The sequence below is a fragment of the Myodes glareolus genome, chromosome 3 (assembly GCF_982192425.1).
Source record: "Myodes glareolus chromosome 3, mMyoGla1.1, whole genome shotgun sequence".
Classification (NCBI taxonomy): domain Eukaryota; kingdom Metazoa; phylum Chordata; class Mammalia; order Rodentia; family Cricetidae; genus Myodes; species Myodes glareolus.
In genome coordinates this window covers 35,161,180-35,185,014 of record NC_142028.1, presented here as the reverse complement: position 1 = coordinate 35,185,014, position 23,835 = coordinate 35,161,180, and the positions used below count along the sequence as shown (strand labels likewise).

Genomic DNA, 23,835 nt, shown 5'->3' with positions numbered 1-23,835 from the left:
CTCAGTCAGATTGGCCACTAGAAGAAAACAACAAGAGTTGGCAAGGATTTGATAGAGGTGGAGGCTTTACACTATTGGTAAGAATGTAAATCAGTGCAACCTCTCAGAAACCAGGTATGGAACAGACTTACAGAACCCAGATGTCATACTAACAGTCAAAGAAATTCAAACCAGCACATAACAGAGACACCTGAACACCCATTGACGTACACCTTCCAAGAGCAATGTTATGGAATTAGTTTAGGTTCTGATGCAAAGATAAAAAAAATACGATATGTATAAGATGGAATTTTATTTTGTTGGAAAGAACAAAATCATGACATTTTTGGGAAAACAGATGATTTCCTGGATCATTATGTTAAAAGAAATGAAGCCAGCCAGATTCAGAAGAAAAACTATTATATGCACTCTTTCAATCATAAAACATAGAATAAAAAAAAATCCAAGTAGAAGATAGACTCTGAGAAAAAGAAAGGATATGGAGGAAGGATAAGAAAAAGTATCAAGGAAAGTGATTTTGATTAAAGTATGTTCTGCAGAGATATGAAAATGTAACAATGAAATCCATCATTATGCAGAATTAGCATACACTATTAAAAAGTTAAAAAAAAAAGTGTACCAGGATGGTGGCAGATGCCTATAATTCTAGTACTCAAGGAGACTGAGGCAGAATACTCTTGAGTTTTAAACTAGCCTGGGATACACAGTGAGACTCTATCTCCAAAAATAAGACAAAATAGGATTAAACAGGTGGGTCAGTGGTTAAGAGCACTGGCTATTCTTCCAGAAGTCCCAGGCTTGATTCCCAGAATCCAGATGGCAGTTTACAACCATCTACAACTACAATCCTAGGGCCCTAATATCCTCTTTTGGCCTCCATGTGGCACACAGACATAAATGCAAAACATTCATACACATAAAATTTAAAAGTAAAATAAAACCTATCAACCATTCAAAAAGAAAGTAAACAAAACAACATAAAACCACTGGAAGGAAGTACTACACTTCTTTAATCCTTGACTACACTTCTTTAATCCTCCCAAGGCAGTGTCAAGCAGATTTTGGATCTCTGAGTTTGAAGTAGCCTGGTCTACAGAGCAAGTTCCAGGACATACAGGGCTACATTGAGGGAAAAAAACAAAACAAAACAAAAAAACAAAAAACAAAACAAAAAACCAAAAAAAAAACAAAACCAGAACACAAAAAAACCACCTCCCAAAAGTAAGAACAATAACAAAACAAATCCACCATCACAAAACCCAACACACATCCTAGACCTCTGGATTCTAGATGGCCACCTTTTGAATGGTTCATAGTCAAAGTGCTCAGAAATCAATATGATCCTAGCAAAAGCTCTGATATAGATGAGAAATGTGACAGAAGGGCATCTGATGCCACTGGCTGAACAGTGGGTAGAGTTTCAATGAAGAGAGTGGGCTAGGCCAGAAAGGAGAAAAAAGTGATCTGGGCTAGGAAAACAGAAGTAGAAAAACAAAGTGAATAAACCCAGAGCATTGAAAAACAGTGAACAGCATGCACTGATGTCACAGATGAGAACTAAGGCTGCAATGTTGGATTCAGTGATATGAGTTTTATAGGGTGTGGACAGTATGTAAAGAAATAGGAATTTCACTCTGACAGCGTGCACTGAAGGCGCACAAAGAACAACTATGAAAGACAGAGTTTAGAAAGATCCATGTGATTTGAACAAAACAGATTTGGTAAAGGTGAAATTAGAAATGGGTAACTAGTTAAAATGCTACTATCATTGTCTTATAAAAAGTGATGCTGGCCGGTGGTGGTGGTGCATGCCTTTAATCCCAGCACTTTGGAGGCAGAGGCAAGCAGATCTCTGTGAATATGAGACCAGCCTGCTCTACAAAGGGAGTTCCAGAACAGCCAGGGATACATGGAGAAACCCTGTCGCAGGAAAAAAAAAAAAAGATACTGACCTGAATGAGGTTAGTGGCAATGGGAACAATGAAAAAAAAGACACATAAAACAACTACAGAAGAATTATTTAAGTGTGGAGAACAAAGAAGAAAGAAAATTTAATGTAAAAATGTCACTTATTTAAAAGAAATAAAGCTGAATGCTGTAGGACCCTGTCACTTGTATTGTTTTAATAAAACACTGATTGGCCAGTAGCCAGGCAGGAAATAGAGGCGGGGCAACAAGAACAGGAGAATTCTGGGAAAAGGAAAGAGTCAGTCTGTAGTCCTCACCCAGACATAGAGGAAACAAGATGAGAAGGCCTCACTGATAAAATGTATCAAGTCATGTGGCTAACACAGACAATAATTATTGACTAATTTGAGATGTAAGAATTAGTTAACAAGAAACCTGAGCTAATAGGTCAAGCAGTTTATAATTAATGTAGACGTCTGTGTGTTTCTTTGGGACTGAATGGCTGCAGGACTGGGTGGGATAGAAACCTCTGGCAATAGCTGAAGATTTAAACAGTTATGTGGAAAAAGAAATACAAACAGCTTTCAATACATGAAAAGATGCTCACAATTGATGGAGCAGGGTCATCTGTCTATTTGTTACTTTCATTGGTTAATAAAGAAACTGCCTTGGCTTTTGATAGGACAGCAGCTTAGATAGGTGGAGTAGACAGAACAGAATGCTGGGAGAAAGGAGCAGAGTCAGGCAGAGGCAGAGAGCCTCACCATGAAGCTGCAGGGTAAGACATGCTGAATCTTTCCTGGTAAGCCACGAGCTCGTGGTGACATACAAATTATTAGAAATGGGTTGAATCAATATGTGAAAGTTAGCCAATAAGGGGCTGGAGACAAAGGGCCAGGCAGTGTTTAAAAGAATACAGTTTCCGTGTAATTATTTAGGGTAAAGCTAGCCAGGAGCCAGGTGGCAGGAATGCGCCAGCAGCTCCTTCTACACACAAATCACACAAATGAAACAATGCAGATTAAAATCACAGAAGATACTGTTTCTAATTTATCAGGTAGACAAAATTTACAAAGCTCCAAACTGTGCTCCTCAGGAATAGCTGATTGGATAAAAAAATAGTATGCTCCCTTTTGAAAGAATTATCACAGAACCCAGCAAAATTACTTCCAGCAGGGGCTGGAGAGATAGCTCAGTGATTAAGAGCACTGACTGCTCTTCCAAAGGACCTGGGTTCAATTCCCAGCACTCACATGGCAGCTCACAACTGTCTGTAACTCCAACATCTGACACCCTCACATAGACATACATGCAGGCAAAACACCAAGGCACACAAAATAAAAAATTATTAAAAATTTACTTCCAGCAGTTAATCTAAAGATAAACTTGTAAAGACTATGAAAAGAGAAATATAAGTTAGACAGTTAGCTCAGCGATTAAGAGACTGGGCTGCTCGTCCAGATGACCTGAACCTTGTTTCAAACACCCATGTGACTCACAACTACTCATAACACTAGCTCCAGGCAGATTTCAAAGTCGCTGGCCACAGTAAGTACCTGTACTTAATGTGCACATATTTATATACACATAATTAAAAATAAAGAGTAAGTATTTCAGCTGGGACATGGTAGTGTACACCTTAACCCCAGCATTCAGAAGGGAGAGACAAGCAGGTCTACATGAGTTTGAGGCCAGCCTGTTTTACATAGCAAATTCTAGGGCAGCCAGAGCTACACAGTGAGACCTTTTTCCAAAAAAACAACAAAAATGAATTAATAATAAATACATTTTAAAAGGAAAAAAAAAGATTAAGTTAAATGTGCTAGCTGCAGCTATACTTGTGAAAGCAAATGTCTGAAAACAAGTCTATGATTCCACTCCACAACTGATTTTTTTGTTGTTGTTGTCGTCGTTTTGTTTTTCAAGACAGGTTTTTCTCTGTAGCTTTGGAGCCAATCTTGGAACTAGCTCTTGTAGACCAGGCTGGCCTCAAACTCACAGAGATTAGTCTGCCTCTGCCTCCCGAGTGCTGGGATTAAAAGCATGCGCCACCACTGCCCAGCTCTACTCCACAAGTGAAATTTTTAAAAAGGAAAAGGTCTTGAGATCTTAGATTAGATTAAGTCATAAGAAAAAAGTGTGTTAAAATAGCATACCATTTTTTTTTAAAAGGAAATCTAATGGGAGAGGTAAGGGGTCCAGGGGAGTTGGAGGATGAGGAGCCAAATGAAAATCAAGATAGAAAATGGGCCAGGCAGTGGCGGTGCACGCCTTTAATCCCAGCACTTGGGAGGCAGAGGCAGGAAGATCTCTGTAAGTTCGAGGCCAGCCAGGTCTACAAGAGCTAGTTCCAGGACAGGCTCCAAAGCTATAGAGAAACCCTGTCTCAAAACAACAACAACAACAACAACAACAACAAAGAAAAAAAAATGGAATCAAGAACAAAATGGAAATTAAGACTAGGGAAAAAATAATGTTAAGGAATAAGGAGAATGGCTATACTACAGAATGTGTTATTTTGTAGAATTAATTTCAGAACCATGTAAATACTCTATGTTCTTATAAAACCAAATTAAATAAACAAAAACAAAAACCCAAACTCAGTGTACAAAGTGAAACTGAAAAACAACAACAGTAAAAATCCAGTAAACCCAATACTATCAAGTTGGTAAATTAACAAAGGGAAGAAACATCCTGGCACCACACAGAAGCAATGAACACTGGCAGGGCTCCCCAAGGGGAAAGAGAACCAGGGGTTGAATAGTTTCTTAGCTCATGTGATAACAGAAAAATTGCTGCAGTCATGTCCAGGCACTTTAAAGGGTCTTAAATTATTTGATCACTTTATTTAATTAATGTATTATCTACGCACTCTTCAGTTTTCTATAAAAATATCATACTGTACATGTTCTATTAATGCACCATTTTTCTTCTTTTTTGTTGGTGTTTGTTTTGTTTTGTTTTGTTTTGTTTTTCTGAGATAGTCCCTCTATGTAGCTCTGGCTGGCCTGGAACTTGCCATGTAGACCAGACTAGCTTTGAATTTGCAGATCCTTCTGACTTTGCCTCCATAGTGTTGGGATTACATGTATCATGACATTTGGCTATTATACTCCCTTTCTTCCTGTAGATGACTTTCAACATAGAAATTAAGAAGCTGGAAGTTGGAAGCACAGTGGTATACACAGATATAAACAGTTGCTCTGTGTGGCTGATGGGAACAAGGGCTGGCAGGTTGAAGGATGAAGCTGAAGAAGTACACAGACGCGGTCCTAAGAACCTCTATAGATCATGCAAGGGACTTTCAATGCTATCCTCAGGGGTCAGCCAAAAATTTCCAGGAAAGGTGTGATAATTAAATCTGTCTGACTATTTTCAGTAGATACAAGAAAAGACAGGAGCCAGAAGATCAGCTAGTTAGAAGGACATGAAGGAAGAGGCATGAGCACCTAGAAATGTGTTATTTGGGAGGTATTTAGGAAGTAGAATTGATGACCTCTGTTGGGCATATAGGGTATGTGGGGGAAAAGACAAGAAACATAAGACAATGTACAGTGTCATGAGAAATAGGGCACACTCAGCAGGTGACAGGCAGTAAGGCTTGCGTTCAGTGTTCTGTCACTGTCACAGTGCCTGAGATAAACAACTTTGTAAGGCAGGTTTGTCAGTTTCAGAGGTTCTAGTCCATGGCTGGTTGGCAGTGCTGCTTTCAAGTTCATGGTGATGAAGCATGTCATGGCATGAGCATGTGACAGAACAAAAATGAGAGGAGAGACCAGAATTTTACTGTTTCCTTAAAGGACACTTCCCTAATGATATCAAGTGCCTAGACTAGGCCACACCACTTAAAGGTTCTACCACCACTCAAAAGGTCCACAAGCTGGTAGCCGAGTCTCAGCCTGTGTCTTTGGCGGCTCCTTTAGACCCCCACTAGGACATATAGCCTAAGGATACCCATCTAACTGTAGACCCAAATCAAAGCAGTCAAAACCCTGGAAAGGTGGGTTCAGGAAGAAAAAGGGAGGGGAAAGATGAGTTCAGTAGTAAATATCCCAGAACAGTCAAGCAGGCAATTGTCTCTTCCCTTCATTTCTTACATTCAGTTTATCAAGTTTCACAAAGGCTCCATATCTTTACTGTTCCCCATTACAAGGCATCATCTCCTTCTATGGTCTCCACACTGATCAAAATCATTTTTTTCGAAGTATAAATTCCAGGTGATGGCACACACCTTTAATCCAAGCACTTGGGAGGCAGAGGTAGGCTTATCTCTGTGAGTTTGAGGCCAGTCTGGTCTATGACAGCCAAGGCTTCAAAGAGAAACCCTCTCTTGAAAAACCAAGCAACCAAGCAACCAACCAACCAAATAAACAAATAAATGAAACATTTCAAGTGCAAAAAAATAGTATAAATCCCATGTTACTCCCTATTTAAACCTTTTGACCCCACTACTGGCAGGTATGTATGTACATATGTACGTGCGTATATAACTGTCTTGGTAATGGGAAATGAACATGTGCTTGCTTGGTGAAAACTCAATTATTGAGCCATATCCCCCTACTGAATTTTAAAAGGAATCAAACTTCTGCAGTTGCCCCCATGACCCCTTCCTCTCTAGCAAGTGCTCTGGCTAGGGCTCATTTACATTGGTCAGTTTTTCCTCAGCTTTGCATAAGAGTTGTCCCATTTTCCCTAATTCTTCTTGTTTCATAAACATAAACCTTGCTCTTTGCCCTTATACCTCATCTCCAGCCTTAATCATTCATTACCCCAATCTAGAATCTTTGTAGCATTTACCACCATCTGTACTCTGCTTTGATTATTCACTTCAAGCTAATTGAGAACAGTGACCAAACATTTTAATACTTTGTAGAGATGGTACAATTTTCAATAAATGTATGTGGAATGAGTTAATAAATAATAAAATAAATAGGACTAAAGTTTAGCGCTGAAGAAAATTCTTTGCTGGAGACAACTATTTGGACATCTTCCAAACGTGAACAACAAATTGTTGCAATGATTACTGTCCATGGGAAGTACAGGGACAGAATAAAAATAAAAAATCTCTGAAACAGCTCTAAGAAATGTGACATTTAAAGAATGAGCAGAAGGAAGGAGGGGAGAAAAAAGGAAGCAAAAAAAAAAAAAAAAAAGGCGGGGGGGGGGTGACCAGAAAAGTGCCGCAAACTCTTGCTGCCACAGAAGAAGACTTCTCATTTGGAAAGGCAACTTGGCAGTAAGGAGATGCAAACATGGAGTCAGGTACTTATCTAACAAATGTATTGATCAGGTACCCACCATGTGATAGGGAGAACTATGCTAGGTTATAAAATTAACCAGAAAAAAAAATGGCACAAAACAATTTATACAATGGCACAATCTCTCAGGGAAACTCTCAGTTCCAACTGTAATTATTCTAGTACTGAAGGAATAATGGAATCTTATCCATCAACTGCTGGTCACAGAATCTATAACACAATAGGCACCCTGACTCACTTCCACTACTGTCAAATTATATCCCCTTCACTGATGGAAAAATTAATACTTGGGACACATGCAGCCTTGACAATTTTACAGAATCTTCCTAGGGGAATACTTAGATTAGAGAATGCATGTTTACTCTAAGAATAATTAAACAATGGTGTTCTTTTTGGGAAAACCACAGGCAGTTTCCATTTCAGGTGTCTCCCAAGACTCCAGGTTGATTTTAGGATTTAAGCACCGAAGTGACTTAATTCAGGTCATCAGACTCATTTCAGTGCAAGTTTTCTATTTCTAGGATGAGACATCATAACCAACACAACTTATAAACACCTCCTAATCATTCACAAACAGTTCTACTAAATGGTGACCAAGTATTCAAACATTTGAGCCTATATGGGTCATTCTCATTCAAGCCATAACAGCAGGTGAGCTCCAACTCTCAGGTCTGGCACAGACAATGACCATAGATCTATCTTCTCTCTCAAAACACAAGATCCTTGAATTAATTCCAGAACAAGACCCCTTGACTTTTCTAAAATTGAACAGTTGAGAAGGAAAAATGCAGTTGATCCCCTACCTTCCATTTCATGCAGTCCAGGCCCCAAGCAGGTGTACCTTCTTCCAACACACAATGATTCCCACTGATCTGCTCTGATTTCTGGGATTCTGCCTGAATTCTAGCCACCAAGACTCCAGAGAAATCTTCCAGCTAAAGGAAAATTATTTTTCTTGCTTTTCTTTTGTTCTTCCCTAACAGACTGCTAGCTCTTTTTTTTCATATCATGTGGGTAGCATGGCTAAAAGCCTCTGCCAGGCAGATACACTTAGCAAGCAAAAAGTAAACAAGATACATTCTGCTACGCTGATGTGCTCTAACAGCAAACCACAGCATTAGAGTCTAAAAATTCCCAGATCATTTACTTATTATGGCACATTAAATAAAACACAGAAGATGTTTCCATTTATTGATTCACTCTCTTCTTTTAGACTGTGGATGCAATGTGACCAGCTGCTTCAAGCTTCTGTTGCCTTGACTTCTCCATAGTTCCACATTGAAACAAACCCTTTCTTCCTTGGACAGCAAAAAAGAAAAGAAAAGAAGGAAGGAAGAGAAAAAAAGAAAAAAGGAAAACCTAGTACAAAATTTCCCTTTACCAATAAGGCTAAAAGAACATAGAACTGAAGCAGGAGGTCATAAGAACATCTGCATGGCTGTGTGATGTGCTTGTGCTGGCTGCCTCACTGAAACTAGGCTAAGAATGCTCTGCCCTTTCAGCCCTCAATACAGGTTGAACTCCTCAGTTCCTGAAGGAAAATAACATTGCTAGAGGGACATTTTTTAAAGGCAGTATATTTTCTTTGACAAAAATTATTAAAAGAAGCCAAGAGTACTATCCTAACAAGTTTTTGTTTTCTAGTTTTACTTTCCCCTGTGGTTTGAGATGGGGACTTAGAAGAGCAGGTTGTTCTGGAATACATGGCAAAGCTCTAATTTCAGTCCCTCAGCGTTGCTACCACAGGTGCGTACTGCTATGGTCAGCTTTACAGCTTATTTTTGCGTGCTTTGTTTCTCATCTGAGAATATGGTCCTGAATAGCTGTCTTGATTTAAACATAAGTCAGATTTCAGCAAGTGACCACACAGGCAGCATTCCTAGCATCAGTAAGAGATGTGGAAAGGGCACATGTTCCTGGAAACTAGATAGTAATGTATGGTTTCCAGCTTCAAGTACTCTGTTAGATTTTACTTCTAAGATATCCGTTGATATTACTGCAAAATTAAAAAAAATCTCTTCTATTCAAACACAATTTTCTACTCATTGGTTAAAGCCAACAAACTCTGTTAATATCATTTTCTTTCTAGTAACAACTACAGCACAAAGTAGTCTTTTGGGTCCTTAATCTTAAACTCTCTCCAACTTCTAATTCCATCATCTGTATTAACTACTTCACTAAAGTTTTTAAAATAATATATCATAAAAAGATGTGAACAAGTGTTATTTGTAGTATCTTTAATTTTATAGTACTTGGTTCTTTAATATGATAAATATCCTCAAGATGACAACTAAGTAATTAAAAGCCATAGAAAGAATATATTCAAAGTCTTTAAGCTAACGATTTGCATCCTAAATTCTTTTTAGACTTTAGCAGATCAAGTAGCCTAAAGAACAGGAAATATGGGTCAAAAAAGGTGGCACACGTTAAGAGTACTTCCTGCTTTTGTAGAGGTTCCAAGTTTGGTTCCCAGCACCCATGTCAGGTGGTTCAAAACTACCTGTAACTACAACTTCAGGGCATCTGATGCCCTCTTCTGGCCTAATGAAAACAAAACATCCACATCCACAGACACAGACATACATACACACAAATAAAAACAAATCTTTAAAAGAACAGGAAATATAAAGTCCTATTATAGCTATCAAAATACCAACCATACCAACAATCTCCACCTAAGACACAAACAGTGCTGGAGAGTTACCTCTTGGACACATTCTGTCAGAAGGTCCTCAGTCTTCAAGACTATCCCTAGCTTCACAGCTGACATTTCTGAGTAAGTCACTTCATCTTCTTAAGCAATGCCATCAACAAATACCTTCTGTGACTTTTATTCTTTAGTGTTATAGAGGAAAAGGTATTCAGTGTTCTTTCTGGTACTGATGCCTGAATGGCCTTTCCTCCCACACATAACTGCAACACTTGCATTACATTCTCTTCTACATACCAACATAGGGTGTTTTAAAACAAAACAAAACAAAACAAAACAAAGAACATTTATCTAAACTAGTTCAAAATCTTTATTCTGGCATCCAAACAGACAGACCTGGCTCCATCCACCATTAGTAGACATTTTCTTTGCCAGTGTACATGCCAGTGGTCACACTGTTCTCACTGATTATTGAGGAGAGTCTATTTCCAGCACCACATTCATTCACATGTGGATGGATTGTATGTGTGACACTTTCAGGTGCAAGGGATACTACAGAATATAAAATCCACACCGTATTTTGACTGATGAGATTTTAATTCTTTGTTTCCTTCCTGTCACTGACTCTTTTAAAGCCCACTCCTGCTTAGAGTTCTCAGAAAAATGGTACATAGCCACATATTTACACAACTGAACAGAACTTAGTTTTGACTTTTTCCATGACATTGTCTCAGCTAGAACCTGAGGTACTAAAATAGGAAAGGCCAACCAGTGTGGCTGGAGTAGGATGAGCAAGGAGCTAACAGAATATGATTGTCAGAGAGTATATAGAGAAACACGCTGTGTATGGCTTTACAGTCTAGATAAGCTCAAGAAATGGAAGATATGGAGGGTTTCTGTCCCTGGAATAACACAAACAAAACATAAGATAAATAGTATACTCTGGCTTCTATGTTAAAGGTATGAGGCAATATTGATAGGATGCTGTCAGGCCAGCTGGGATGTAAATGCACAATAAAGTCAAACAGTTTAGTATCAGAAACAAGGCCATAACTTTAAAATTGGTAAGCAACAGTCAATTTTTAAAGACTTATCAATTTTTATTTTTATGTGTATGGAATGCTTTGTCTGCATTATGTCTGTGAAGCATGTGTATATCTGGTATCTACAGAGGGCAGAAGAAATCCCCTGAGAGTGGAATTACAGATGGTTGTGAACTGCCATCTGAGTCCTCTGGAAGACTCAGATTAAGAGCCAGGGCTCTTAACCACTGAGCCATCTCTCCAGCCCTGATAGCCAAATTATAGGTATGTTTAAGAAGTAGAGCCAGAACTGGAGAGATGGTTCAGTGGTTAAGAGCACTGGCCGCTCTTACAGAGAACATGGGTTCAATTCTCAGCATCCACCCACATGGAAGCACCCACAGAGCAGCTTGCAACTGTCTGTAACTCCAGGGGATCTGATAACATCACACAAACATACATGAAAGCAAAAACACCAATGCACATAAAATAAAAACAAATAAATCATTAAAGAAAATAGTCAAAGGAACCAGGTGACGTATTTAGAGGAGGAGGAGAAGTGGCTAACATCTTTAATCCCTATATTCAGACACAGAGTTTTGAGACCAGCTTGGTCTACAGAGTTTCAGGAGAGCCAGAACTATGTAAAGAGATCCTGGAGAGAGGTGGGGATGGGTATTAAGATTTTAGTTCTAAAGGATGGGTGCAGCACTAAACTAGATGAGAAACTGAAAAGAACCAGGGGATGTGAAAACTGTAGAAGTTTGGGTTTAGGGTATATTATGTTTAGAAAGTCTGTGAGTCACTTTAGAAGATGTTAAGAGGAGAAAATACAAATCTAGGATGCAGCAAGGGGAATAAAATTTATACACATACGCGCGTGTGTGCACACACATACACTGAGCAGATGGATGAAATCACCAAGAATGTAGTAAATTAGGCTAAGCCTAGGCCATATCAGTATTAATTAAAAGATAAATACCATAAGGAATAAAAAAAGACTGAGGTTGAGTGAAGAGTGAGAGGTCAGAAGAAATCAAGAGTATAGTACCCTAGAAAACAAGTGAAGATGGTTTCAATGCTACCATTGCAGACATGTGCTACCATGCCAGACTTGGGCACACGGAATTTCTGATCTTCTTGCTTCCATCTCCCAAGCATTGGGACCATAGATGTGTGTCACCATGCCTAGGATTCAGCCCAAGACTCATGTGTGCTAGCTAAGCACTCCACCAAGTGATATACATTCCCAGGCCTTTAAGTCCTACTGGAAGAGAAAGAACTATGATTTACTGATGTAAATCCTCTAAGGCCACCTAAAATTTTACTTCATCTACTTTTAAATTTCACCACAGGTTCCAAGGAAGAGTTCAAGCACACCTCTAAATGCAATATTTACCATTAATTTCATAAAAATAAAAGGCTGACTTCAGCCTTTGGTTTGTTCTTTTTAGACAAGCTATGGATTGAACCTGGGACATATTAGGGACTTTCCAAGTATGGCAGATAAGCACCCTATCACTGGGCTACACCTGGACCCTTACTTCAGCTTTCTACCTGCCATATAGTCTGGTAAGACAAATGTTTTTCTCAAAATTGAGAGTAGCCTATTTTAATAAAAAAAAGGGGGGTGGGGTGGGGCAGTCTTTACTTCTACCACAGTTGTGTGTTCAGAATTTATCTTATTAGAGGTCTCATTTCATGTAATAGAATGCCATCAGTCTTCCTATTTGGGTTTTATAATACATCAGCAGTATTCTATAGATCACACCTGATGAGTGAGTTCAAGTTCCAGAATGCACACAGACACAGCTGCCAATCATGGCACTATCTGATTTAAGCCTCCTAAAAACAAAACAAACAAACAAACAAAAAACAGATCAACAATTAACAGGAAAATGCAACGTTTTCCTTCTAGTAAAATACAAATGCAAAGTGCTCTATTTCCAATTACGAAGCTCACCAGTGGATGATAACGTTACAAAGAAAATTTAATGGAAGGAACACAAAAAGATATGCTGCATGTCTATTGCTCAAAAGTACCCACCCAATACTGACTACTCCTTGCCTATTTATTTGAAATTGTAATCACAAATAATACTGTACCACTTTACTGTATCCCCAGTCTGAGAAGGCAGACTTAATATACTTTTAAAAATTGTAAGGGTTATTGAGGTGGCTCAGAGGGTAAAGACACTTGCTGCCAAACATGACAATGATCTGAGTTTAAGCCCTGGCACCCACATGGTGGAAGAAGAGAATTGACTCCCACAGTTTGTTCTGACCTTTACACATATACCTTTGGCCTACACACACACACACACACACACACACACACACACACACACACACACACACACAATTTGAATTGTAGTAAAATAAACATAACATGATTTAGCCTCTGTGTATGTGTGTGTGTGTGTGTTACATGCACATGAGTGTATGGGTGCAGTTATCTATCGCGAGGCAAGAAGAGAATGCCAGCTATGCCAGATATCTTCTACTACTCTCCATGCTATTCCCTTCAGAGAGTGTCTCTCAGTGAACCCGAGGCTCACAGTTTTGGCTATGAATGTCTTTGCTTCCCAGTGCTGGGATTGCAGGCACACCTACTCATTCCTGGGTTTTTAACCCAAGAGCTAGGAATTCAAACTCAGGTCTTTACGCTTGTACAGCAATGCTCATATTTTACCGATGAGAATAAATTCAAAGAGAGATTAAGGAAGTCATATATACAACAAAAAATTCGGTAGAACTTTAAAAACCGATTTCTAAATAAATAATCTTTTTCTTTACTGAAAATTCAAGTTATTATCAATAATCTGTATTTCTAGAGAATAGCTATAATTCCAAAGTTTCTTTTGCTGACACCAAACTGAAAGCAAAACAGGACACTGTAGAGAGGGCACCTGTGGACTAAAACAGTGTTAGTTGCTTTACACATCTAGATTGTTCTCAGCAAATCAACAGCAGAACTGAAGGACCATGGGACCTTTCTTTAGTATTCCCTTCATAGGCAAACTCAAGGCATGACTACAAAGTTATTTCCTGGGTTTCTACCATATGAAAAATTTAAACATAACAAAGGGAAGCTCTCAGATGGAATGGAGAGGAAATCTGGTATGACAGAAAAAGAAGTCATACTGGGTTGATGATATTTCATGTAATCTCTGAGACAGAACCTTGGTGCACACCTGTGATCTTGTCCTTGGAAGTCTCAGGAAAGAAGTTACTAAGTTCAATGCCAGTATAGATTATAAAAAAAAAAAAAAGACAGGAAAGGAGAGAGGGAAGGAGGGATTCTGTGAGGCTGATTGCTTTTAATGAAAATGTGAAACTTAAACTAAGCAGAGCTTATTCAGAGCATGTCTAAAGCTGACAATATTACAAGCACTGCCTCGTTGTATGAGGAGAGTGGCCCTTTGTTCCGTCTCAACCGCCCGGTTATCTTACACCTGAAATAATCACACAGAAACTGTATTCACTTAAACACCACCTGGCCCATTAGCTCTAATTTTTTATTGGCTATTTTTTACATTTTAATTTAATCCATTTTCATTAATCTGTGTATCGCCACATGACTATGGATTACAGGCAAGATTCTAACCAGAGTCTATCTCAGGCAGGAGATCCATGCCATCTCCCACTCTGCCCTTCTTCCCAGCATTCAGTTCTGTCTACTCCGCCTACCTAAGTTCTGTCCTATCAACTAGGCCAAGGCAGTTTCTTTATTCATTATCCATGAAAGCAACACACAAACAGAAGGAATGTGGATTTAGTTGACCATGTGGGTGCCACTCTGTAATATGAGGGTCTGCTTGATGAAGTTTCTGTCCTGCCCGGTTCCCACAGTCGTTAGGTTCTCCCCCCCCCCCGCAAAAAAAAAATCACACAAAAGGTCTACATAAGTTATAAATCTAATTGGCCCATTAGCTCAGGCTTCTTGTTAACTCTTATAACTTATATTAATCCATTGTTCACATGGCTTGGTAACTTTTTTAGTGGGGCAGGTCACATCTTTCTTCTTCCGTGTCTGGGCAAGACTGGGAAGAAATAGGCTTCCTCTTTCCCAGAATTTTCCTGTTCTCATTTCCCCGCCTCTACTTCCTGTCTCGTTGTCCTGTCTATACTTCCTGCCTGACGACTGGCCAATCAGTGTTTATTTAAAACATAATTGACAAAATACAGACAATTTTCCCATACCACTGCCTTACTTGTCTTTCATGTTAGAAAGCTCAAAAAAAATACACGTTTACATAAACAGGAAGAATTTAAAAATGCTACCTCTAGAGGCAGGGTTATGATCTTCATAAAAAAATATGCTGGAAGTAAAATCTCATTTAAAAATTTACTTTTGAACAGTGGGAAATAATTATCATTTGAAAGTAAAATCAAAGGGCATTATTATTATCAATCAACTTTAAGAATCATTAGGCGAATTAAGTGAAATGCTCTCACTGGAAGGGGCTAGATTCCGTTTCCAGATTCCGTTTCTGGCTTACCCAGTAGATGTAGAACACAGAAAAAAAGGTTTTGTTAGTATTTTTGCAGTAACTTGTAAAAAATCTAGCAAGGAATAAAGTAATGTGAAATGGTGAAGGAGCTGGGGTCCACTCAAGGAGATAAGGTAAACAATGTTCTCAGGAACATTTTTGTTTGACACCAGGTGGGCGTGTTTGGTCTAGAACTCACTCTGCAGACCAGGCTGGCCTTGAACTCACAGAAATATACCTGCTTGTCTTCCGAGTGCTGGGATTAGAAGTGTAATTGAAAGAAGAGTGTTATTCCCCCTGTAGCTCTACAGTTTCCTTCTTTTTTCTTAGCCCATCTGTGAACAGTAGCTAGCCTACAGGAGTTACATGCAACTGAAGTTAGGTTCAATAGATCCTGAGGTTAAAACCACCACAAACCTTTACAGATATTTCATTTCACAAACTTTCTAACAGAAATCACTAGCAAAACACTGAGATAGTAAGAAAATTATATTCTTGTACAAGATTCTTTCTTACTAGCAAAACTACTTGTATGACAGAGCAGAGGTAGTTAGTTCTTTAAATCTCAGTGAGTGTAGGAAAAAATTCAGGGACATCCTATTCAGTTTCTTCCTCATGTTCAAGTGCCTTGCAAACTGCATTCACAATAGAATACATACTAAATCAAGGGCACAAATTCCCTAAGGTTTTGTCATAACCACGTGTAACAGGAACTATAAACACTGTTAAGGTAAGCAGAAAGAACTGCTCTGCTCACCCTGATTCTCTGTAGACTGTGCTTCCACCCCTTCCCTGATTCTCTTTATGTAATAAATGGTAACCTATGTAAATAATAACCTGGAGAAAAGCATCAGCTGCAAAATACCCAGAATGCAGTTTGGTTCTAGTTAAGTGATCACTGTCTGGCTATTAGTTGTAAGACCATCCTGTGTAGTAGTGTCATAAAAAACACTACAGTGTCTGTTTATTACATTACTACATCTTTGAAAATTCACCACTAAAGAATAATGAAGAAATAATACGAGGATTCTTCTTCGTATTGTTTAGGAGAAATGTGGACCTTCTACGTCTCTCTCCACACACAGAACGGGAAATGCATTTCAATAATCTGAAGAAGTCCCTGTCAGGTGAGATCATGAAGCTATCACATGGTCTGGGAATAGAGGCAAGCATGGCGCTCCTTCTGTTTCAGTTACAACAGGGTCACCTGGACCCTAACACATTGCAACACACACAGATTTAACAGTTCTGATTTACAGTCAAGAAAGTTGAGAATGCCTACAGATAGACTATTTGTTTACATTTCTGTCTACAGGGAATGAACTGTGGTACAATTTAGCCACTAACTGCCATGTCTTTAAAATAAAGTTTGTGGAGATCACAATGTTTCTGAAACAAAGCTCACCTCTTACCTCCTCTTTCTACGCAGCCTCTGCACTAGCTAAGGAGAGAGCTCAAACTATATATATCCAGGCTGTGTCCACCAGAGTCCATTCATAAAAACTACTATTCTTTCTTAAAGGGGCACTTCACCTTTTTATCTGGTACTTGAAACTGTTCCCATGAAACTGACTTTTTACTCTTCCCTGTGAGGCTTCCTACACATTTCGTCACTAGATATACAATTCTCCACACAACCCCTCATCTTAATATTTTCCTGTGGGTCTTGGAGGCTTCTAGAACTGTTTTGTGCTAATTTCTTGAGTTTATTAGTGAAATTTTTATGTAAGCCCTGATTTCACAGAGCAGGCAGATTTTCTTCTGTTAGTCTACAAGTTACTTATTTAATTGCTAATTAAATATGCACATTTGGTCTACAAATATTTCTTATCCACACTCTTTTGAAATTCTATCGGGTACATATGACAAATTGGTCCAGATTCGCAGATGACAGCTGCAGTTTTAGGGGCACACAGTCTGGGGCTGGCAGGGCTGGCAGCCTTCAGCTTTGTGTCCATCAGATCAAAGAACAAAAGGCAGTGCTTCCTCCCTAGACCTTTCTTAGCACTAGAGGAAGGCAGGCTTGACACAAAAGTCCCATCAAAAAGGAAGCCCTGCTAAAGCCAGTCAGAGTTCCCGGTAAGACACACCAGAAAGCTGACCCACCTTGGAGAGCTGCCGCCTGAGGCTAAAGCGCTGGACCATGGTCGTGAAGATCTCCTAACAAAGCGCTCTACCCAGCCAGGGTATCTTTTTCTTCTTTTATTAAAACACAGCTTCTTGGGGAAGTCTCTGGCGGCACATTTGAAGGCTGACAGAGTTCGATGGATTCCCCCACGAGTCTCAGCAAACTTGGAAGCACTTCATTGTTCTGCGGAGACAGCACAGCCTAGGAGAGGCAGGCGGGGCGGATCCCCAGCCCAGTGCCAGGCTCTCCCCGCACTTCCTGTGTCAGCTGGAGGGTCCAGCCGTAAGGACCACCCCTTCCCCTCCCGCCAACCTTCAGGCAGGGTGCCGGGTGCCACCTGAGCCTCGGGTCTTAGCTCTTTAGGCCAAGGCTGGAGGTGGGTGGTGCCGGCCAGTATCGCATCATCTGCTGCCCTGTCCTGGAGTCTGGGCTCAGCTTCCACCCAGGTAATCCCAGAGAAAGGGAGGTGGGAGTAGTGGGGGAGAAAAGGAGGTGGGAGAGCCAGCCTCTACTAGCTCCAGCTCTAAACGGAAACTCCTCCCAGCTGACTCGCAGCTGTGTGGCTTTGTCTAGCATAATTGGCTGAGCCTTTCCTCTTATTCACTGGGAGGCTCCCGCGGGAAGGAATGTCAGGTGCAGGGAGCATACTTGGATGGTGACTTCAACTTCAAGCTCAAGTTAAAAGCTAAGGTGGCAAGGTGGCCCCCAGAGTTGAATGTCCTCTTGCTGGCAAAAAGTAATTTTTAAAAACTGGCACACACACCAAATAAAAAAAAAAAAAAAAAAAGAAAAGAAAAAACCAGTTTAAAGTGAATCAATACAGGTAATCGAAACAGAAATTGGCAAGCTGGGGGAGATCCAAAGATCACTAGCCAGTCTTCTTCCAAGTGAGGACAGAACTTGTGGGCATCCACTGGTTCTATGCTTGCCTCCACTGCTGTGAGCAGGGTTAGGTCCTGTACTAGGGTTGTACCCTTTGTTGGCCTGAACACCCGATGTAAATCAGAACTCACATCTGCTGTCCCACTGACTTCTCCCAACACCGTTCTCAGGTTTGTGCTAGTGTCAGAACTTTTCAGATAAATCAGGAGCCTTCTCTAAAACCTCAATATAATTCTGAGGAAACTAAGAGTTACTATATTCTTCAGGCAAGAAAAGTGAGAAATTAATCTGAAAACAAAAGAAAGGCTCTTCTGTTATTTGCTGTTCTCTGCACTGGCTTTCAATTACGAACAAACTGGATGCAAGATGAACAATATTATGAACAACAGGATGCAAGATGCCTTCACCTCATCCTACCTAATAGGGTCTTTGGCATCACTGACAAGTTCCATCAAATTCAAATAGCAGGATGCCAAGGAAGGCTCCAAAAGTGTATTGCACACAAAGTGAATATAAAACTGCCTCTTAAAAACTATAAACAGAAAAAAAGGTTTGTATTGCTTAAACAACCACAGCAACAACAAAAACTTTCAAAGTTTGAAAGCAACAACTGAGATCAATTATGACTAAATAAGTGAAAATCGACCATATTTATGGTGCAGAACATACAAATGTAACCTAATACTAAGCTAACAGATGAAAACAGTGGTTCTCAATCTTTGGGTCTCAACCCCTTGGGAGTCGAACGATTGCTTAAGACCACGAGAACACACAAACATTTACATTACAATTAATAGCAGTAGCAAAAAAAATAATTTTATGTTGGGGGGGTCACCACAACATGAAGAACTGTATTAAAAAGTCACAGCACCAGTAAAGTTGAGAACCATTGGATTAAAACAATTTCAAGTGTAAAGTTGTCTAACAGTAAATTTGAGCTTTTTGTTGTTGTTTTAAAAATGGTTAAGTGGAAGTGTCAGTACTACCTTTTTCTTCTCACAGAAAATGAAATAGGGTCCAAAGCTGAGCTTGGTGACCCACACCTGTAATCACAACACGCAGGGGAGATGGAACAGAGGATCATGAGTCTAAGGTCAATCAAGACTATACGTGAGACCCTGTCTCAAAGAAAAAAAGTGTGTGTGGGGGGGGGGAGAGGGAGGTCACATGTATGGTCAGGAAACACAGGAATCTAAAACTAAGCCTATACCATGGGTATAAGATTCTTTCTATTCAAAAATAAGGAGAAATGGAAGCAAGAAAAAAATGTCGAAAGACAGCAGACAGTACACAATTAAGTATTAATCATGAGCTGAGGAGAGGAGGAGGCTGAATAGAGATTTAGTTTTGTAGTAGAGCACCCAGAACTGAGTAGAACTGGATTAATAAAAAGAGAGAATAAGACTCACAACTGAACTGATGGTAGGAGTATGAGTAACCTTCTAGAATTGAAGAGGACTTAGGTTAGGCAGATCAAACTTGTTTGATTTTCTTCTGGAAACTCATTCGTTTTACTAGTAAAATAAAGTTTAATTATTTGATGCAACTAACTTTGTTAAAATATCATTATGAATGAATGTGAAGTCCGGCCCTTCATTTAAAAAAAGATAACTTAAAACAGAAAACATCCTAATTACCTAAGTCATTAGGGAAAAAAAGTTACAATCTCTAAATGTGGCTTATTTTGAAGAATCTGAAGCGTTTTTGAATGAATAGACAATTACAAAGTTAACAAAATAAAATAAAAGAAACATAACCTAGACAAAAGTCCACAGCTTTATAATTTCTCTCTCACATTCTAGGAGTCAAATAACAATGCCTTTGTTTTTGTAGTTTGTTCAAAAAAAATGGCAACACTTTACAATCTCTATGGAAAAAGACAAGAATCCTTCATAGGGTCACAAAGGTCATATGCTCTTTGTGAACTAGTTAAAGGTATGCACTCAGTTCCTGGAGCCACACACACATTAACTATGCGAATGACCATCACAGTATTTAAATACATCCTGAATGGTTCACAGACGTAGAAAACCATAGACTCCATAACTAGAGCAGAATTCTAGTCATGACTAAAGAGTATGAGCATCAATCACTTAGCAATCTTGTTTTCTAGTTGTCTTTGACATTTTGGCCCCAACTTCCAATATTTTCTCCTTATTTATCAAATAATCTATTTCTAAACCTGGTAAATAATTGTTGTGTATATTATCAGTTTAGACGAAAAATCTTTTAGATTTTTTTTATCATGGTAGAAAAAAGTTATTCCTTTTTGTTTGTTTGTTTGTTTTACAAGACAGGGTTTCTCTGTAGCTTTAGAACCTGTCCTAGAACTAGCTCTTGTAAACCAGGCTGGCCTCGAACTCAGAGAGAGTCACCTGCCTCTGCCTCCTGAGTGCTGAGATTAAAAGCATGCACCATTACTGCCCAGTCTATTCCTTTTAAATCAATATCTGTAACACCACACTAGAAAAGTAACATGTACCTTTTTTTTCTATTCATGTATAAATGTATAACAAAATGAAACTAATGACTAGATGGGCATGGCACATGCCTTTAGTCCTAGCATTTGAGGAGGAAGGCAGGCATATCTAAGTAAGTTCAAGGCTAACTTGGCCTACATAACAAGTTCAGGAACAATTGAGAACTTGAATTTCCACATTCTAAGTAACAGGTGAGTTTACCTAAAGCCTGGCACACCTAAGTACTTTAGCTACGGCTCCCTCACCTCTTTGGTAACCTCTTAGAACAGTTATATGAAATAAATTGTATTCTTCCAGTCACACTGTGGGTTTCAATCAGCTTTTATGATAATCTAGTAGGAGTAACTACCAATTACTCAATAAAGTTGTAAGAATTTAATAAGACTTTATTATGCAATGCTTATCATTATTTCAGAGCAAGCACTTCAGATATTAGACATTAAGGAATGGAATGAAGCACACCCTTTATAAAGGAAGGTACAATCTGGGATGGTATTACACAACAACAGTGCTACTAGGGATAAGAGGCATAAAGAATGATGAAGTTTTGGACAGAAAAGTCTGGAGGTCTGAGTCTTCAAGTTTTTTCAAGAATTCTGTAAATGAGCAAAGATAAGAACACTCATGAGACAGCTTATGCTGGCATAGGTCTGTGATCCCAGCATTAGGGAAACTGAAGTAAGAGGGTCAAGAGTTCAAGACCAGTCTGGGCTATGTGAGACTATGTCTTAAAAAAAGAGGAGTGGTGTCCCACAAGAATAGACACAGAGGTATGAAATAGGTTGTTACATATTTGTAGAATGGAAATGTAAACACTAATAAAATTTAGTTGCTAATTTTAAATTTGAATATACATGTAAACTAATTTATAAAAACTGTTGGAAAAGAATTATGATTCTTTATTATCTGGCTTTCAAGCAAGATAGAAGAAAAATCAACTTCCAAAAATCCTCATCAACACTGCTGTCAGTTTTAGGGTTTCTTATGTACTTCAGTTCTAAAGTGATACAGATTTTTGTTATATAAAAACAAATTTGCTGGGACAATCTCATAATAGGTGAGAGATAAGATACTTTATCTACCTGAAGTAAATAAACTTCTGTAGTTTGTAAAAAGCCAAGTAACTGTCAGTGTAAAACAGCACTGAAAGTAGCAAAATTTATTAAGTAATAAGAAGTTAAATTATGTTCATGGCCCAAACCAAATCAAACCAAACCACAACCAAGTCCCTGGTTATCTGTAGCTTACTAACTATAGCGGTTGACTTTAAGAGCAGCCACACTTGCCAGGTAAAGTTACCATGTTAGTGATCCCTTCATGGTCTTTAAAATATATTAAAGCAGTCTGATATTTTTGTTTTCAATAAAAGCAATGCTTGATGCTGGGCATGGTAGCACATGCATTTAATCCCAGTACTCAGGAGGCAGAGGCAGGCAGATCTCTATGAGTTTGAGTCCAGCCTGGTCTAAATAGCAAGTTCTGGAACAGCATGGACTACATAGAGATACCTTGTCTCATAAAACCCAATAAAGTAAAGTAAAGTAAAATAAAAGCAATGCTTGAAGTTCTGTTTCTCCCCTCTCCAAACCTCATGACATGCAATTACCTGATGTGAATGGATAAAAGAAAACAAAGGAGAAGCAGAAAGCAGTTTCATAAGATACTGATGCAAGTGCGCACGCACGCGCACACACATACCACATACAATAATACATATATTTCCTAAAACACTGTAGCTTTCTCTTATCCATTGGTCCTATCTGCAAACTCCCTGATATTTCTACTTAAAATTTACAAGTTTTTCTTTTCCATTGTAAGAATTAACTATTATTTTTGCTATTTATAAATGGCTGCTTATGATTTAAAATATGTTTATGAAAATTTAGAAACTAAGTTAGGCTTAGTGGGATATCCAAGTTATCCTAGTACTGAAGAGGTTGACATAGGAGGATTACTGCCTATTCAAGACCAGCCTGGTTTATCCAGACAGTTAGAAGACAACCTTTGCTATAGAGTGAGAACCTGTCTCAAAAAATGAAAAGAGCCAGTAAATAAATAAAATTTCACAAAATTTAGACAATCAGGACATAAAGACCAAGATAAACTCACTCATAAACCAATTAGAACATTGTAGTGATTTGATAAATTTTCAAAGGGATTTTTAATTTTTTTAATCTGCAATTAATTTCTGAAAATTTAATTGTTATAATCACTGTTATCCATATCCTTTATTATGAATCTGTGTATGTGTGCACTTACAAAGTCATACAGTGTTATCTGTAGTCACAATTTGTTGGCTTGGCTTTTAACCCACTTTATAATCATACTGCTATCTTCTCTAATTCCCTTCATCCCCAGTTCTTGCAGTATAAGCCAGGCTGACTAGCCCAGTCTTGCAAGTCTGTACCCTCCTACCTCACCATCCCAAATTGTGGGATTACAATCATGTAACTGGTTTGATAACCCTTTTTGAAAAAAACTCAGTGGTCTGGATCAACTGGAGAGGTTAGCCACAGATAAAAAAATAATTTTAGATAAGGAAATAAAAGAGATCTGTTATAAAACATGATACTTAAAGTTAATAACAATAATTATTTTTCTTTAAAACAGAACTTTAATTGATCTGTTAAAATAGTAGCTGTGGTAATATGTATGTTGATAAGCTAATTTTATCTACTTCACAATGTTTATCCATGTATATATATTTCAAAGCACCAATGTATATGATAAAATGCATATTTTTGACAATTAAAATATAAAATGTTGAGGCCAGGCGGTGGTGGCACATGCCTTTAATCCCAGCACACAGGAGGCAGAGGCAGGCGGATCTTTGTGACTTAAAGGCCAGCCTGGTCTACAAGAGCTAGTTCCAGGACCAGCTCCAAAGCTACAGAGAAACTGTCTTGAAAAAAACCAAGGGAAAAAAATAAAATGTTGAAAAATAAAAATCCAATTTATTCTTAAGCCATTATTCTTAGTACACATGGTCTACACATTTTACATTTACCACTTTC

At 38.7% G+C, this 23,835-nt stretch overlaps 1 protein-coding gene across 2 annotated transcripts in view; it reads right to left on the bottom strand.

Annotated features, from left to right (window-relative positions):
• The window catches only part of Tmcc1 (transmembrane and coiled-coil domain family 1), a 184,449-nt gene that overhangs the window by 80,988 nt on the left and 79,626 nt on the right, over positions 1-23,835 (bottom strand). Inside the window, exon 1 of one of the 2 annotated variants that reach the window (XM_085686925.2) lies at positions 17,438-17,893. The exons of the other annotated variant lie outside the window; for it this stretch is intronic. Within the exon in view, the coding sequence (XP_085543051.1) occupies positions 17,438-17,476 (39 nt within the window). The 5' untranslated portion in view covers positions 17,477-17,893. Of the gene's footprint in view, positions 1-17,437; positions 17,894-23,835 lie in introns of those variants that run through there. 2 annotated transcript variants of the gene reach the window in all.